This window comes from Rousettus aegyptiacus, unplaced genomic scaffold (assembly GCF_014176215.1).
Source record: "Rousettus aegyptiacus isolate mRouAeg1 unplaced genomic scaffold, mRouAeg1.p scaffold_m13_p_5, whole genome shotgun sequence".
In the NCBI taxonomy this organism is placed as follows: Eukaryota; Metazoa; Chordata; class Mammalia; order Chiroptera; family Pteropodidae; genus Rousettus; species Rousettus aegyptiacus.
Genome location: NW_023416308.1, coordinates 24,961,442 through 24,980,231, shown reverse-complemented (window position 1 = coordinate 24,980,231; position 18,790 = coordinate 24,961,442). Strand labels below are relative to the sequence as shown.

General features: G+C 42.5%; 1 protein-coding gene across 3 annotated transcripts in view; it reads left to right on the top strand.

Annotated features, from left to right (window-relative positions):
* Positions 1–16,882, top strand: part of FEZ1 (fasciculation and elongation protein zeta 1) — a 36,916-nt gene extending 20,034 nt beyond the window's left edge. The window contains exons 4-10 of one of the 3 annotated variants that reach the window (XM_016122660.2): positions 3,744–3,830; positions 5,718–5,886; positions 8,278–8,549; positions 9,068–9,148; positions 10,592–10,667; positions 13,933–13,998; positions 16,257–16,875. In XM_016122660.2, coding sequence (XP_015978146.1) covers positions 3,744–3,830; positions 5,718–5,886; positions 8,278–8,549; positions 9,068–9,148; positions 10,592–10,667; positions 13,933–13,998; positions 16,257–16,273 — 768 coding nt within the window. In that variant the 3' untranslated portion in view covers positions 16,274–16,875. Of the gene's footprint in view, positions 1–3,743; positions 3,831–5,717; positions 5,887–8,277; positions 8,550–9,067; positions 9,149–10,591; positions 10,668–13,932; positions 13,999–16,256 lie in introns of all 3 variants that reach the window. The other 2 variants (XM_016122659.2, XM_016122661.2) reach the window with 2 other exon arrangements.
* Positions 16,883–18,790: the final 1,908 nt, after the last annotated feature.

Sequence of the window (18,790 nt, the reverse complement as noted above, 5' to 3'; positions counted from 1 at the left end):
ACTTTCTTTTGGCAGCTTCTTCCACAGGGTTTAACTCTCTCTGGTCATCTAGGTCTGCATCTGCCTTCTAGCATCTTTTTTGCTATTGTTGTCTTTTCTCCAGTTCATTTGTTCCTATGGGACATTCTTTTTTGATCCCTGTGCTCTAACTTTAGTAGGGTTTCAGGAAGAAGAGGAGGTGAATGTGTGTGCTCAATTTCCTATGTACCTTCTTTCTACTATAAAAACAGAAATGAGAATTCATTTAAAATTTGCTTTTTGATGTGGATGATGCAAGAAAGACTATGTGAAACTCTACTCAGAGGCTCATCATAGAAGAAAAGGCCTTTGGCCTTGCATTGGGAGATTGGAGAATAAATAAATGTATATTTATATGTTTAGGTCAAAATAATATGTTTGAGCTATGTATGTATGTATAATTATTCACAACTCTCCTCTTTTATTGTTTCTAACTATGATATAACAGATGGTCCCTTTCTCCCTATAACTTTAATTAACAGTAGATGGTGGTTGTCTTGGACAAGAGGACATGGAAGTCCAGGACTGTAAGTTACATCTGTCTGTTTTCCAGGTGACTGAGCAGCTAAGTTACCTGTGGAGGTGGGACTTAATATAGGAGGTGATAGTAATACCTCTTTAGTCCTCTCTTTTTCATTTGTTCGTTAATTCTTTCAACAAATAGCTGTTGGCTACTTGCTGTTTGCTGTGCTCTGTGCATCTCACTGTGGGAACAGGGGCACAGGCTCAAAAAGGATATAGTTGTCCTTTCCTAGGACTGGGTAAATATTGGTAATTTTTTCCCACATTTTGACTGGAGGTGAAAGTGTATTTTTGTTCTCTTAATTTTGACCAAGAAAGCAACTACCCATATGAAACAGTCGTAGTAAGGAAAGAGAAATATTGTGCAGTAGAAATTCCCTTTTCTATGAAGGGACTAATTTGGAATGTTTTAACAAAAGACACTGGTTAATAGCCGTGTTGAACACAAGGACTCATTGTACTTTTAAGCCTTTCTCAGCCAGATCAGCACTGTTACAGGCTCCAGGGAAGATTCTCTGAATTTACTTTCAAGCTTTCAGCTACCATGTTATAGCCCTAAAGACACACTCTTAACCAAAAGCAGGAGGAAGAAACAGTTTGCCAAATGGTGTGGCCAGACTCTTTCCTGGATCTAGGTCTTCTTTTCTCAGTTCTGGGAAGAAGTCACTTGGATGAAGAATTTTTCTTGGAGAAGCTGTAGTTTACTTCAATAGTGTGGAAACAATTTGCAGTGTTAGTCTACAAAGAAATTTAGCCCCAAATCACCCGGCCTGCAGATTGTTGTTAGCTTTAGCTTTCCCATATTACCACCTGCCCACTGCCACACAAGAGGCTAATAGGACTCCTTGTGGCAATTTCTATGACTGTGCTGTATATTAGGAATAATAGTATTCATAAACATAGTGCTTATCTATCTATCTATCTATCATCTATCATCTATCATCTATCATCTATCACATATCCTCATCCATATACATGAAATCTCTTTTTTCCTCCCTGTTAGTTCCCTCCCAGCTTTCTACTCTCTGCATAAGATATTGTCCTGGTTACAGAAGGCAGGTAAAAGTCTGTAAATGTCATTTGTAAGGGAAGAGGACTTGTTGAGAAGTTACAGAAGCTATTGGAGTGGAAGAGAGTCTGGTAGGATTGAGAGAAAATCTAAGGCCTAGAAAGAATGAGAAAGGATGAAAGAATCAGAGAAGGAAAGGGCAGGAACAGGGCAGATGTGGTGAAAGCAGGTAGAAGAGAAAGGCGACAGGGCTTTCTGGGGGAATACTTTGTGTATGCTTCTTATTTTATTTTTTATTTTATTTTATTTATTTTTTGTGGCATACTTTTGAGATCTGAGAAAATACGGAGTAGGTATAGCTCACTTAGTACTAGGAACTCATGGTAACTTTCACAAGCTTGTAATTGATTATAAAATCTCATTTAACCCAAGCCTAACAAATCAGACTGTGGGCTTTGTGCCAGAGAGGTGGAGAAGAGAGAAAGCTCTAAGAGTCACCCATGCTATTGCCCATAACATTTGAACAGCAAGAAGGACCTGTCCCTAAAAGCTCCCTGCCTACCTTCAACCAGAGACACAGAGAACTTCAGGAAGGGAGATGGTGTAGTTGAAAGACGCAGTATTAATGGTCATTGAGGTAAAACCACTAAAACTGGCCACATTTCAGAAAATGTAAACATTTCATTTTTAAAATAAAGTTCATGTAAAAAAAAAACTCTGGTTATAGACTAACACTTGCTGTCAGACGCTTATAAAAAACAATCCAGACAAAAAATGAAAAGCTCTGTTTCCTGGTATAAGTTGACTTCTGTCACTTTCTGGCCCTAAGGAAGTTACGCCATCTGAGTGTAGTTGTGAACAAACTGTGGCTCCGGGAATTTTGTTCTGCATGGTGGGGAGCTGGGAAGCCAGGTGGCTACCACAGGTGGTGGACTTGGCAGAGAGAGGAGCATCTGGGTTCTACAGCAGAAATAGATGTCACCATCTGGCATACAAGCCCCTCAAATGATCCCATTACCTCCCTGTCCTACCTGTTATCCAGGTTGAGCACAGATGGCATTTAATACATATTTGATTGATTTTTTTTAAATGACATAGTCCTGATTTTAAGCGAAGGTAGAAAATGTGTGTTTTTTTGTTAGGGGTGTCTGCCAAGGTGAAGCTTAAAGAAGAGGGGAGCAGTTTCTGAGGATAGGCTACCTTTAGAATGACAGCTTGGGTTGGAACTGGGGTGTTTCCTGTTAGAATTGGAAAGTATATCCCCAGAAAAGAGGCAGATGAGCATGCTAGCCATTAGTGAGCAAGGAAAATGGTTTCCTAGATGGTCAGGGCTCTGCAGAAAATCTCCTGGAGACTCCTCTTACCAGCTTCTTTATGACTTTCAAATCAGACTTCTGGGCATAGGCTGTTTGTTAGGTAGTTTAATGGTTTATTCTGTAGAGAACTTGAACATAAATACCAGACTATAGCCATTTTGGATATGGATAGTAAAGCTGGCTATGCTGTGGATACCTTGTTGGAATCAACATGGGGAATCATGATGGTCAAGAACTTGCAGAATCTTACTTGGTTGGGATTATGGAATTTGGAGGCACAGGGAAAATGTTCAACATTCTTTGTCGTTTAGTTTGTCCTTTAGTTCATGTGGTTAAGCTATTCTGTGGAATGTCCCAGGTGGATTCATTACATTCTTCATTAGCTTTGACATCACACCTAGATTCCAATAACAGGATAGCATTTCATCAAATGACTATTTGGACTGGACCAGCCTATATCTTTTTAAATGCCTTATAATGTAAAATCTGGAAACGAACTCTCCAGATTGCAACTCCTTACATAAATAAGTATGCCTTTCCTGCAGCTGTTGGTCACAATATTACTCTCCTTGGGAAGGTTGCTGTTCACACAAGGATGACTTGTCTGGGGGGAAAAGAACAGTGCTGCTCCCTCTGAGTCTGCACGGTGCCAGCCACTCATCCTTTGTTGTCCTTTTTTGACCAAGCTGTACTCAGTGGTGCATGCAGTGTAGTAGGGTCACATTTGGGATTGGATGGAACTCTGGAGGCCTCTTCAGACTCCCTCTTTACCCAGAGGATGGCTGGAGTGGCCTCTCAGTCAGTGTCATCTATTCTAGAGATTAGAGAAAATCTTAGTTCTGCTGATGGTCAATCAGAATTTCATTCCCCTCCTTTAGATCCATGAGAAAGAAGAGGAAGAATTCAATGAGAAGAGTGAACATGACTCTGGTATCAATGAGGAGCCTCTACTCACAGCAGATCAGGTATGATTATCTCCCCTGGTTCTTGGGGTTTTGGGTTACTTTAATAGAGAAAAGGTTTAAGAGAATATACTTGCTACCTTCATTTAAGGCAGAAGAAAAATGTATGGTCTCATGGTGATTGTGTTTGAGTTGGAGTATCTTTCAGAAGGGATTTTATTTCTCTCTATGCTTCAGTTTATCTACCTGTAGTAAATAGGAACATAATTCCTGACGCTTGGGTTGAGTGGGCTCCATGTTTGATAATAGACAGAGGCAGGGCTGGTGGTTACTGACTTCATTTTCTGCTAGGCTTCTTACAACAATTCTTTGTGCTTAGAGTCAAGAACTTAAACAAGGGTCCCAATTCCTGCTCTCCCCAAAATAAAAGTAGCAGATAAGATTTCTGTGTGCTAGATATATTCTAATATTTTATAGACCATCAAAAATTTTGAACTTTCCAAAATGAGTCTTAGAGACACTTGTGTCTCTTTGTAAAGAAAAGAAAAGAAAAAAAAGAAAACATGTAATGTTTCACATTTGATTGAGTTCATTATATTTTGGTTTTGATAATTTATTACTGAGGGGGAATAATGTTGGGTCTTCAGATTCCTTAATCAAACTTTTAGTCAACAAATATATGTAGGTGGTTATTTTGAGCAGGCATCATACAAGTGTTTTCACAAAGTAATTCTGACAAATGCTCCACTGGGAGCTTTCGGCGCCAGAAAGTGAACACTGGAACACTTCTGTACCTGTGGTAGAAGGTGGGATATAAATAAGTAAAGCTCAAGAGATCGAAGGGAACCAGATATAAAAGAATAGGGGCTAACAGTTATTCCTGTGAATTTTAGCGGAAATACAGTTCAATGATACAAATTCAATGATAACTACTCTGAGAGAAAAAAAAACCATAAAATTCTAAAAGGGGTCGTTTCATTTGGTTGCATTGTATGAATGGCTCTCAATAATTGAAGGCTAAGTGTCTCCTAAATCTATGAGTAGAGATTAGAAGGCTTGGAAATAAAACAGCAGTTATTCTAAAGGAGAGGACCCTAAGTCCTCTTGTTTTTGGTTCAGCCTAACACCAAGAAACCCACTTTAAAGATCACAGTCCATCAGCCTGGAGCCAGAGGCCATCACAGCATCAAAAAACCGACAAATGCACAAATCAGGTTACTGTTGTGACCAGACTCATAAACAGAGTCCTTCCAGCACTAGTCTTTGCTTATTCTGTTTTTTAAATGTGTAAACAATTAACACACAAAGTAGTTCACCCTTATTCCTTTTGGAAGTTATCTAATTTTACTCTTGCTTCTAGGTAGGAGCTAGCCCAGTAGTCTAGACGAAAGCCGGATTTTTTAAAATTCATTTTCTGCTCTCCAGACCCTTACAATTTTTTTTCCTGCTTTATTATTTTTATTTTCACTTGTTCCTATCTAGGTGAATTCTGGAGAAAAAGCCATTTCTTTCTAGGTTAAAACAACAAAACAAAACCCATCTTGAGTTGTCCTAAGAAGACTGGTCCCCCCCCCCCCCAGTCATATACATTATAACAATTAATGAACTGGATTTTGTGTTGAAGTTGGTTGGATAAGATATCTTCCCACTTAGAAATAAAGTGCTCAGCAAATTGAAGTAAATGTTCCCTTCCAGGCAGCTCTGCTTTGTTTCCTGAAAGAGTCATTTATTTCCAATAAAGCACTCATCTAAATGGAGTTCTTGGAAGAAGGTTTACATTAAAGGGTATGTGTAAGCCTTTGGTCAGAGTTATTTTTATTATTATTCAATATTTAATAAGTAGCAATTTTACAGACAGCAAATTAGAAATGTCCTTACCTGATCAAAATCCTGGCTGGAAGTCCCTCCAGCAGAGAAGAGAGGTAACAGTCTCTTGTGTACCTTCTTCAGGTAATTGAGGAGATTGAAGAAATGATGCAGAACTCCCCAGACCCTGAGGAAGAAGAGGAGGTTCTGGAAGAGGAGGAGGGGGCTGAAACCTCCTCCCAGGCGGACTCAGTCCTCCTGCAGGAGATGCAGGCTTTGACCCAGACCTTCAACAACAACTGGTCCTATGAAGGTGAGGGCCCTGGGGGTGGGCTCGCCAAGGATGAACCCCTCTCTGCTGGACACTGGTCATGTGCTTCACACGTAGCCAATAGAACCTCGCATCTAGGGAGTTGACACCTTTCTTAGTGGGCATCAGGAGAGAAGTTAGCATTTTGGTGGTGGCGGGGGGGAAGCAGTTGAGCAAAATTAAAATGGTAAAACTAACCAAAGAACAAAATTAAAGCAGACTAAGTAGAAGAAATATGAACCCACTATTCAAAACCATGCTACCATAAAATCAATGGGAAAAAAACCTACAAGAGGTCATAATAATAATAATAATAATAATAATAATAATAATAATAGCTTATGTTTTTGGAGAGCTTCTATGTACCAGATCCTATTCTAAGACCTTCTGTGCATAATCTCATTTCATCCCCACATCAGCCCCATTAGGACTGAGCTGAGTATCGAGACGTTAAGTGACTTGTTCAAGGCCACTGTTGGTGGAAACAAAATCTTCCCGCTCAGGAAACCCCTCCACAGAAGTAGAAGAGAAAGAAAATTACTTTATTATTGAATAAACATTAAGCCAGAATGTGACGTACATCACAGGCAACCCACTAAAGGGACTGCAGAACCAGAAAGAAATCTCACTCTTATCTAGAGCTAAGTGAATACAATCCATTATATTAAGGAGGTTTTGCAATTTGGATTCAGGTGACAAGCTATGCCCCTTTCATTATCTTCCTCGACAATTACTTTTCAAAACATTGACTTCCTGTGGAAACAGTCCTGAGTCCTGAGATAGGCAAGAACTTTATTCAGCCATTAAATTAATTAACATACAATTGAAAAGGACAGAGAAAGAAATCCTAAAAGAAAAGGGAGGTAAGGAGAGGGCAAGTCTCCTCCTTTATTTTCAACAGGGAGAACCCAGCTTCTTATTCTAAACTAGCATTTCCCCTTATATGACATACAAGTCAGAAAGGGTGGAGACAAATCTGAGGCCAGGTAGGTTAACTCCAGAGGTCACAGTCTTAATCAGTGTATCGTATCGATTCTCTGACCCAGGTTTGTAGTAATTATGATTGTGCAAAGAAAGAGGTCGATGATGAATGTAATGAAAAGATGTAACACGGCAAAGTCAAAACAGTATAAAATCTGTTTATCTGTAGGGATGATGATGTTTTTGTTGCAGGAGGGGCCACGCCCATGGGGAGTAAGTCCATGGGAGGTGGGGTGACAGGGACTTATGAAGAATGAAGAGAGAAGGTGGGCAGGTCAGGGTATAAAGCTCCAGAAACGGATTAGAATAGCGGTAAAAACAGAGGCGTGATCTCAGTCAAGAACTGTGTCAGAAAGGAAAACCGTGGCTGTGAGGAGCAGAGTCAGGGTGGGGTCGAGCAGAAGGCTTCTGTGCAGAGCGACGCAGCGAACTTGGCTGTGGTGCTGCGTACACAGCTGCCCCAATTAGGCCGTTCTCAGCCACACAAAGGTCCCACACACAGACATGCTCAGCAAAAGACTTGTGAAAACAGCTGAAATACAGAGCGAAATGGCAAAAACAGAAGGAGGACAGCTCCATAGAACAGAATAAAGGGGAAAGTCGAACACAGTCAGCAAATATCCAAGCAAAGCAGAAATGAAAAGGAAAATGGGTTCTAACGCAGGATCAAAAGATGCCATTAGGAAGGGATACCTTCGCCAAGATGCTTTCTGAATCCGTTTTAAATGAAGAAGTCTTAGGGGAGAGAAATGTAAAATAAAGTTATCTACATCCTATGATCTCAGATTCCCTTTTCTTTTCTCTGACAGTAGCAGACCACCCTGTCGCAACTAGCCAGAGTTCATTTTTCCCTACATGTTGCCAGTCTCCCACACTTTTCACATATGTATTTTTAAAAATACAGGCACTGCCACACAGGGCTATAGGCATGAAGAAGGCCTCCAATCACTCTATTTATTTTGCTGTCAGTTATGTCTTGATCAGCTCTTGGGAATAAATGCCACTCTCTGTTGCTCTTCACCACAGATGCCGAAACCTTCCTTTTACTGTTTTTTCCCCCTAATTTTTGATCCATTTCATATGAGAAATATTATAGAAACTGAGGAAAAATTAAAAGACAGAATAAGAGATCAAGAAGCCACATGTCTGTCCACACTCTTTCTTGTGCACTGAGACCACTGGCTTCCTTGGAGGTTTTCGTCTTCTTTCATTTCCCAAAAATGATTTTCTCTTCTGCAGATGATAAGCCGGCATGCCTCTAAATGGTGAAGGTCTTTCCTGGACCTTCGAGAAGTTGGAAGGGGTCTCCTCCAGAGGGGCAGTCGCATCTCACATTGGCCGCAGCCCCAAGAGCCTCTGCAGTGGGCTCTGGCTTGGACGCAGGTGTGACCTGTGCATGATCTTCCCCCACAGGACTGAGGCACATGTCTGGGTCTGAGCTGACGGAGCTGCTGGACCAGGTGGAGGGTGCCATTCGAGACTTCTCAGAGGAGCTGGTGCAACAGCTGGCCCGTAGGGACGAGCTGGAATTTGAGAAGGAAGTGAAGAACTCCTTCATCACAGTACTTATCGAGGTTCAGAACAAGCAGAAGGAGCAGCGAGAACTGATGAAAAAGAGGCGGAAAGAGAAAGGGCTGAGCCTGCAGAGCAGCCGCATAGAGAAGGGGAACCAGATGCCTCTCAAGGTATGTGAAGCACCCAGCTGGAAGCCTGAGCGCATCTCACCTTGAACCCTTGGCACTTCAGGTCCTACTGAATTGGCCCTACGTGTGTGCATTTGGAAAAAGCGTCCCAGTTAAATAGTTACTTTATATCTGCCCTCCCCAATGGCTGGGCATTTTGTTTTCTCCCCTACAATATTTGCATCATTATCTGTCTACATTTTACTGTGCTGCTTTATTTTACTATTTATGCAGTGGAGGCAAAAATGAGGAAACCTGGAGAGTGCAGAGGGGTCTTGTTGCCCTGAGACCCGCTAAGATAAGAGGTCTTGAGACTCTTTTTTATTCTTGCAAACTTCATGCTTACATTTTGGCCTGTCACTTAGCCCAAGTCTTACATTAGCTTTCTAGTCACAGATCCCTGGGGTAGTTATCTGTGCATTGTGGTGTGTCTGGGTGGTTGAGGGAGGACATGCAAGTTCCTGGGGATGATGACTATGGAACAGGAAGCAACTGCCCTTCTTGAGTCTCTTGTCCCCCAGCGCTTCAGCATGGAAGGCATCTCCAACATCCTGCAGAGCGGCATCCGCCAGACTTTCGGCTCCTCAGGACCCGACAAACAGGTACCAGCCATTTCCCTGTTCCCAGCTGTCCTCCTAAACTCTTGCAACTTAGCCTCCTTGGCAGAGCCAGGAGTGGTGATTCAATAGAATTATCCCAGCACTTGGGCAAGGGGTGGGACCTAACATTGTCTGTCACTCTGAAGGAGGAACAGAAAGTGTCTTTTTAAATGGTAAACAGTTTCTTAAGCTCTAACATTCTGGGACATGGATACAACTTAAAACTCAACACTGCTTATAGACCTATAGGTTAACCTGTTTTAATAACAAGAGGCATTAAAAGGGGGTTCCATTTGTTGATCGAGCCCATCTCCAAGTGCTTAATTAATCTACCATAGTGGGTCACCACTGACCAGTCCCACCAAGACTGTCCCTTCGGCGGCCCGTTCTGACTGTAACCCACGATGCAGCACCTCCTGGTTGGCTCTATTTAGTCAGTTACTTGCCCAAGAAGCATTTCTGGTTATTTAGACAGCGTCCAAAACTTTTATTTCATACCTGTTATGTGTTGAGCTCTGTCGCTAGGCCCTCAGGTACAAAGATGAGTAAGTCCTGGTCCCTGTGCCCATGGAGTGCATGCTCTGACTGAGGTGGCTGGTATGTAAATGGACAAGTATGAGATTGTGGAATAAGTGCACACAAATTATGTATGTGTTTTATACATATTTGTAGCTGGATCTTAAATGTTAGAATTCTAGGACTACAGCATGGGAAGAGATTTTAGGAATATCTAACTTACTGAGAACTAAGGCCTGGAGAGATTAGGCAAGCTTTTCCCAAGGCCACACTGCTAGTGTGTAGGAGAGCCAAGTGGCAGAGCCATGACTGAGGTACAAGCCTCTGACTTTTGATCTAGAGGTCTTCCCACTCGCTGTGCCAGGCTCTCTTTGAACCCTTCAAGGTCTTTCTGGCCTGGTGTCTTTGATATCCCAGGGGGCCCTAAGATGATTTTGTTGTAGAATCACCTCATATCCAGCAGAGGGAGCAAACCATATCCAAGACCAAGGGTGCGGTTAAGGTTCTCTCTCCCTTGGTTTTGACAAAAGGGAAATCATTCATTTTCAAATTGCACTGCAAAGGCTAAGAAAATGTGACACCCCGTCTTTGCTCTCAGCCCAAACGAGAGAAAGCTCACCAGGACTTCTAAGTAACCGAAAAGTTTCTAGTGTCAGGAGAATGTAGAAGTTGAAATAGAGGTTGAAATTTTTCCTGGCTAATATGGTGAAGTCTTAATTTTAAAGAGACAGTCCCCAAACATGAGGAAATGGTCCTGAAACAGTGGTGTGCAAATTGTTATTGAGTTATTGGGTGTTGTTGAGAATGTCAAATTCAACGGAGTGGGTTTCTTAGAGAAAAGCACAATCCCTCTGCAAATTGTCTCATGTATCTCAACCCCAGAGGGACCCTATCTTATGTCTCAAGCCCTGCATGCCGTTTGTCTTGTAGTATCTGAACACAGTCATCCCCTATGAGAAGAAAGCCTCCCCTCCATCAGTGGAAGACCTCCAGATGCTGACAAACAGTGAGTTGGTCTCATTCTCAGCATTTCAGCTGCTCATTTTTCTGTCTCCCTCTCTGTGAGTTGCACCCCTGGTGCCTCAGGCCTGAGACTTCCAGGAGCAATTTTAGATGGGTCGAAATGTGCTCTGTATCATTGCATCCCTTCCTCCTGTACAGGGGTAAAATTAAAGTGCTCTGCAGTGATGCTCTGAGCTGTCTTGTCTCTCCTGGGTTCCTGTAAGGGAAGAAGTTTGCCAGAAGAAAATGAGCTGGTGAAAGAGGGTAAAGGGCTGGTGGGCGGCCATACTGGTATGCAGGGACTTTCCAGTTCACCCAGCAGTTCTCAAGGTTTTGTATTCTCTGCCTTGTCCTTTTTCTCCTCTGCAACTTGAGGGTGCTGCCTCATCTGAACTTGTGTCCTTAAAGCAGAGAGCTCAGTCTGTGGGACCAACTGTATTTTTAACAAGAAACGAAGTTTCTTGGGTGGGGTAAAGCTGATTAGAAAGAACGGAGTCTGGTTCTTCTTTCAGGAAATTACTGCCTCCTCTCCTTCACTTTGGCTCTATTGTCAAATATTAATAAACATTCTGAGCTATGGGAGAAAACAGTGTGTAATAGAGAGGCTTTTGTAGGCAAAATCTCTTTATATACGTACGTCTGACATTACAACCCGCAAAGGGCCAAGGGCACATGATGTTAGCCATCAGTGTCAGCTTGATTCTTTTAGGAAGAGAATTCTAGGCTGAGATGTGGTGACAGGCTCACTGAATCAAGAGACATCCATCTATCTCCCTGGCAACCATGTGCTGCACTGAGTGACATACTAGCCGGGCTGCTCAGCCCATGGCAGAGAATGGGCCAGCCACAGGGCTATTTGGTACCCCAGGGGACAGGAAGAGAAACTTCATCTCTTCAGCTAAGGGAGATGGATGCCTGCTGGGCCCCAGTGCTAAAGGGGACTAAACATTCTCATTTTTATCACTTCAGAAAACTAAAGCGGGAGATTCTGGTAAACAAAAATACTGCCGACATCAATAGGTACTGTGTCCTTGAGAAACTGGAATTTTAAATTCAAAGTACATTGGCTTCCTCTTGACTCATTTTAAACTCCTTTATTTGCATAAATATGCACTAAGATTTTTTAAAAGAGAGCAGATAGATAAGAACTGACATTTATAGGTGTTTGTGTTTTTATGAGTAATAAGCATTTGGAAAATAATTTGGACAAATTACAAAGGTTGACATGTGTAAAGTACTCTATCAGGGTCTTACGGAAAGGAAGAGCTATATATTACAGACACCTGTTCAAGAATTCAGTGTGAAATCCTTTCATTTTAATTAAGAAATCATTGGTTTGTTTACATTTTTCAAGTTCACTTTAAAAATTATAGCTAGAGTGTATCCATCATTTAGAATACTTTGGAAACACTGAAAAGCGAACAAAGGAAAATTATACTGGCTATAAAATTTTGTATCGTGATTTGAGTCACATTAGTTAACATTTGGTTAACATTCTTTTTATGGCGCTCTCTTCCAGCATGTAGATAGACCACATTCCAATTCTTTATTCTCCTTAAAAGAAAAAAGCTGCCATCTTTCATGAATACCAAATTCTTCTGTAGGTTATGAAAGCTCTTTTTTTTGGCAAATCCTCGTATGCATTTGTGAGGAGTATCTCCTCTTTATCCTACTCCTGAATCAAGCATACAGGCCAAAGACCAGCCCCGGGGACTGAACAACTCACATCAATTTTAGATTTTGGAGATCAACTTAGATACATATTGACTGAGCGCACTTATTGTATTTTTATGGCTGTCTCCTTGGTGCAGCATCTGGTCTGCCCATGTTCAGCTGCGAAGTATTTTCAGCTCATTCAGTTGAAATGGGTACATATCTAAAAATAAAGAAGAAATAAAACAAAAGAAACCAACATACGGAAGGCCTCAGGTTCATTCTCTTTTTTTTCTGGGTCTGGCTGCTAACTCCTGCCACTGTCGGGCTCTGTTCTTCACCCACTCCTGATTTTTGGAATCAAGTTTCATGACCCTGATTGAAACTAGGCAAGGTAACCAATGGAGAGCAAGGAGATAGAAATGACCACGGCCCCTCTGTTGTCACAGCCGCCTCCTGACCCTTATAATCAGTGCCTGCCAATCTCTACTGTTTTCTCTGCCTGCAAGAAGTGATACATGCTCATTGAACAAAGCCAGACACTGTGGAAATATAATGCAGAAGAGAACATTCCCCATGGTCTACCTCTCAGAGATAATCACTTTTAACAATTTTATGCACATCCTTCCAGATTTTTTTCTATGAATATTAGCATTTATTTAAAAGTGAATACATAATGTTGTATAGCCTTTCTTCACTGATAAGTATGTCTTGTATACACAGATCTCTGATTTTTCATAAAGCTATAAGACTACAGGAAATAGATATACCAGAGTTTATTTAAGGAATCTAAGAGAGCTATTGGAGGACACGCCCCTCCCTCATTTTTAATATCAAAAACGAGGTTCGGCTACTTTCTTGAAGGATTTTCTACAAAGCCAATTTCTACAATATGAATTATGAATATGAAAAGATGCTACCTAGTTTAATAACCAAAAAAACTATTTAAAAACTTTTATAAAGAGCCTTTAGGCTTTAATAACTTCGCATTGTTTGCTTCGCGTGTAGTCATGTCCTGTTTCAACAAGAAGTCTGTAAGTTCCTTGAGGATCCATAAGTCTCTTGCATTTCCACAAATCCTAGCACTGTACTGGGCATAAAGTAGAAAATAAATCGTTGTTAGACTACATTCATTTGTTATAAATTGGAGGTGAGAAGGGTTTCTAGTAATGTCTGTTCATATGAATAGACTCTCTTTAGAAATAGTTTTATTGGTGATTCAGTGATGTGACAACTACTATTTTAACATATAGATTGACTGCATCTGAAAGTCGATTTTTTAAAATTGTTTTATTTATTTATTTTTATGATTATTAAAGATATACTTAGGAGATGACGTGGTAATTATAGGAGAGAAAAAAAGTAGAAGATAAAGGAAAAAAGAAAACACAGTCAATGATAGGCCACTCTGACTCTTGATATATTTTCCTCCATCACCATGTTGAATGCTGACTCTTGACAGAAGCTTCTAGACTTTTGCCCAATACTCAAAGAATGTCTGGTTTCCTTGAATCATTTCTCACTCACTTTGCATGTGGGGGTTGTTTGCCCTAGAAAGTGAGCTTTATGCCCTGATGGTACCCTTGGCTCATCTCTCTCACTCTCTCCTTCCCCAGTTCTCTTTGCCATGAAGGAGGATAATGAGAAGGTGCCCACTTTGCTAACGGACTACATTTTAAAAGGTATGAGCAGCCCAGCCTCCTGGGAGCAGAAGCAGCAGTCCTCTTGGGGTTCCTCCCTCAGGACTCCTGCTGAAGGTGTGGAGCCCTCTGTACAGCCGTCCCAAGAGTGTTCACACCAGACCCAGCCTGGCAGGGCCGGGAAAGCAGGTGGACCATTGTGAGGCCCTCGCAGTCATGGGGTTTTGCATTTTGGGTGTTGCTAGGAGGCCTGAGAAGCAGATTCCATCACCCTCAAGTCACCAGAGGGGCTGAACATGAGGAGCAGCCAAACCAACAAAAGATTTATTGTGAAAGTTTTGTGGAGTTGGGCTATTTAGTTGGGAAAAACAAAGCTTGAGGATACTATTAATAGTTTTCAGCTGCTTATAGGCAATGAAACAGAGTCATGATCCTTTCATAACAGCTTTCTTTTTGTCTTATCTTGTATTGTGGAAACTTTTAACACATATAAAAGTAGAGCGAACTCTTATGTACTTAACACCCTGCTTCAACAATTATTAACACATCGTCAATCATGTTTTATGTATACCTCTTCCCAACTTCTCTCCTTCATATTATTTTGAAGCAAATCCTAATCATAATATTTTTCATACGTAAATATTTTAGTATAGATTTTTAAAACATAAGGACTCTTTTTTTTTCTTGGACAGAAGTAGGGATTTATTGGTGAAAGAGTGTAAACATACAGACTCTTAAAAACATAACCACAATATTACAGCAACTAGAAAAATAAAAAATTTCTCAATATCATTGACTATTCGATCAGTGTTCAGATTTCTCTGATTTTTCTATAAAATTTTTTCAGTTTGTTTGGCTCAGGATCCAGTGCAGTTCCACATCTTGCAATGGGATAATATGTCTCTTAAGTCTCTTAATATATATTGGTTCCCTTTCCTTCCTTGCTTACATTCCTTGACATTTATTTCTTGGAGAAGCCAGGTTGTTTGTTCCATAGATTTTTCTCATCCTGGCCTTTGCTAGATGGTTGTGTTTATATGGGTTAATTGGGTATGTTCTTCCATCTTTTGTACTTCCATTAATTGGTAGAGCTAGAGGCTTGATCAAATTCAGCCTCAAGTTTGTAAACTTCCATTAAGAGTCACCTACTCTCTCGTTGTCTTTCTTTTTGTGATGTTAGTATCTGTGTTAGTCTGCCCAGGCTGCTAAAACAAAATACTACTGCTTAGCTTAAACACCATAAATTCATTTTCTCACAGTTCTGGAGGCTAGAAGTCCATGATGAAAGTGACAACAAATTTGATTTCTAATGAGGGCTTTCTTCTTGGCTTGCAGACAATAGTCTTTCCTTCTGTGTTCTGAAGGGGAGAGAGAGAGAGAGGAGGAAGAGTGACTTGCCCCCGGAGTCTCCTTCTAGAGACCTAATCCTATCAGATAAGGGCTCCACCCTTATGACCTTACTTCCTCAGAGGCTCCATCTCCAAATACAGCTGCACAGGGGCTTAAGGCTTCAAGGGCTTCAACATATGGATTTTGGGGAGACACAAGCATTCAGTCTAAAACAGTACCCACTGATGATCATTCATTGTCTAGACCCTTTGTTTCACTAGCCTTTGCTCTACATGCAGACAACAGGGTACAGTTTTTGAAGGATTGTGGTGTTAAGAACCTCCAAACTATAGCATTTCCATAATGATCAGAGAGATTAATCTTAAATTTCTGCAGGAGGAATTTAGACTAAACATGGGAAGAACTTCTGACTCTTAAAGGTTTAAAAGAGCATCACATTTCTCAAAGGCTGTTTTTAAAGATGATTTGTAGAAATGGGTTCTACAAGTCTTGGAGCCTGAGGGCTGGATTTTACCCCTTATGATCCACCAAAATATCAGTGAATTTATAAAACTAGTTAACATTTACTGGGCACTTTCTACTTGCCTCTGAACAACCCTTTAGGGGTAGGCAAAGGCACCGTCTATTGTATGCATGAAGAAATAAGCAAGAGAGGTAAAGTAATCTCCTTAAGGTCATAGAATTACAAACAGTGGATCCAGGATTTGAACCCAGGCACCTGGGCACTGGAGAGTAGGTACTTAATTGTTATACCAAACAACCTTTTATCATTGGCTCTTCATTTTTCTGGAGGAAAGACATGTGACTGCAATTGTTCCTGGTTCTAAGGGGGCAATTCTCTGCTCAGGACGCTGGTGGGAAGCCAGCGTGACCGCTGTTGGCCAGGGCTACCTGGGATGGCAGGTCCTGACCTATGCTGTACTTTGACCTCTGTTCTCTTCTCTTTCTAGTGCTCTGTCCCACCTAACCTTGCCCTTGGGAGCAGCCTTGCAGCGGAGGTCACTGAACAAGAGTCATTCCACCACAGGGACTGCATGACACCACGTAACCTCTGATGTGTATTTACACGTGTAGAGTTTAACCTGGATTAAACATGAGCAAACGCGCGGGTTCTTTGCTGTTGGCTTCTAGTCCTAGTAATCATTGGATGCATGACGAGGGGCAGGGTTGGGGACATTGCCTCCTCTCCGCCTATGTCGGAGGAAGGCAGATGCTCTCACCACTCATTCTGTAGTCTGGCTCCACCCTCAAAAATAGCTTATACTCTAAGACTAATTTTGAAATAAACCTTCATTTAATTAATATTCACGTGCTTTGGAGTGTGGTGTCCAGTGGCCCCTGTTATAAGCCCTCTAGAGACAGGACGCGTAGCTGCCTTCACGTGATGTTGCATGGCCTGTGGTGGCAGCATGGTGTTTAGGGACCGGGAACATGCCCTATTGTGATTGTGATGGGGCTGCACACGGTGCAGCCAGAGGGAGGAGGCTGTCCACAGGCTCTGCGATCTTGTGCCTTGGCAACTGTAGAGGGAGTTGCATGATGTGTTGTAGGAACTACTGGTTGGAGAGGTTGTCAGATGACAAGGGAGGTTGTGAAATTAGCAGATAGAAAGTGAGCCTTAAGGAGCAGCCAAGTATTTGTAGCACCTCCTGTTGAGATGGCCAGCCTGTCCCCAGGAACCTAGAGACTCAGGCACTGGAGGGAGGCAGCACTATTAAGCTATAGGAGCGTAGGGGATTGCAGCTGCTTTCTTGAGTGCCCCAAACGACTCCTGGGAACGAGATCCTATGACCCTTCATGTCCTGTGTCCTTCCTGCAGCCCCAGTGGTTCATCAGCTATGGCCCCTATGCGCTCTCAGGCATCGGAGGCAGCCTTGGATGACCAGCCAGTGAACGCTGTCTTTGTATCCAGACGCTGGCTTGATTACACTGCAACCTGAATTCTTCTGACTGAAATGATATTAACCCTGACAATTTCCACAGCCTCATTTTGCAACGAAAACTTTTATCAAGCACTTGCTATGAGCCTGCCACTGGCCTTATCACTCTCTACACATTATCTCACACTGCAGCAACCCTGCATGGGGCGTGGGGGCCTGATTTCACAGATGAGGACACTGACAAGCGGAGGCGTTCAGAAGGAGTGGAGTCAGACTGGCACTCCGTCTCTCATCCAATTAGACTTCCACTCACTCTTAGGAGCTCCATGTTGGTTGAACTAAGTGTGCGTGCTGCGAAAAGCTGTACTCTATCACCCTGGCAACTCCGCAGGAGGCCACAGATTCACGTAGGTGGTAGACGCCGTCCTTGGTGCCTGCCTTTCACTTCCAGAGCCTCTGCTTTTGTAGGAGCAGCAGCAGTCTCGCATGGGGTGAAGGGGACTTACTCCACCAGGGAAGCTGTCCCAGCGCCTGCAGCTCTAATTCAGGGATCTACACGAAGCAGAAAACCTGTGTAGATAGAGCCCTGACTGCTATAGGAGACAGAAGCAAGCATAGGTACCCATGTAAACCCTCAGGGATCAAAAAAAACACATAAGTACCAGGCTTTGACAAAAATGAGTGAATTCAGTTCCCCATTCATTGGCGCTACGGCTAAGGATGCAAAGGGTCACTGACGGTGTCAAGTCATGAGCGCGTTCACACAGCCAGTGGTGGGGTTTTTCACCAGTCTCAGCAGAGGGGGGGAGGGGCATTGACTCCCCAGCAGCTTTTCTTCCTGCCTTGGATTTGTCAGATCTGGGTCAGCCACTCCTTTCCCCCAATTTATCCTGCCAGCAGGTGTCTGAAGCAGCAGAGACAAGCTCATCAAAGCTGCTGGCAGTTAAAAATAAATCTCACGTGTCGGGGATACACTGAGTCTAGGAGGAGGTGAGTCTGGGAGGGAAGGTGGAAGCGGCGGCTGCTCTTCTCTCTCCTTTGTCCACACAGGAGTTGAGAGGGAATATTAAATCGATTTCTCATGGTTTTACATTGCCCTTCCCTCTGTCCTTGCTGCTGCTCAAAATGTGGTGCCCTGACCAGCATCACTGACAACATCCAGGAACCTGTTAGAAATGTAAAACTTAAGGCCCCACCCCAGACCTCCTGAGTGAGTCAGAGGCTGCCTTTTAACAAGATTCCCTGCCAATCATTATTTACATCAAGCTTTGGAGAAGCTTTGCTCTAGGTTTTCAGTTGCTGGATCCCTGACTCTTGGATGCTGAACCTGAGGAAAGCACAGGCATTGTGAGTAACGAGCGAATGCAAGTCTGGTCCCTGAGTTTCCTGCCTCCTCCTTCAGGACCGTAAGAAGGGTCCCAAGGGTGACCGACACTTAAGACTCTGTCAGTCTTGATTGTAAAACTCAAGTCCAGTCTAAGAGGCCGACTCTCAGCTAGGAGAACTGGACAGCCAAGGCCTGCAGGGCACCCTCCTAGGTGGGTAGGAGGTTGGTCTGGTTAGTAGTTTCTTTAACTGAGGCGTGTTCCCATCTGTGAAAGGTC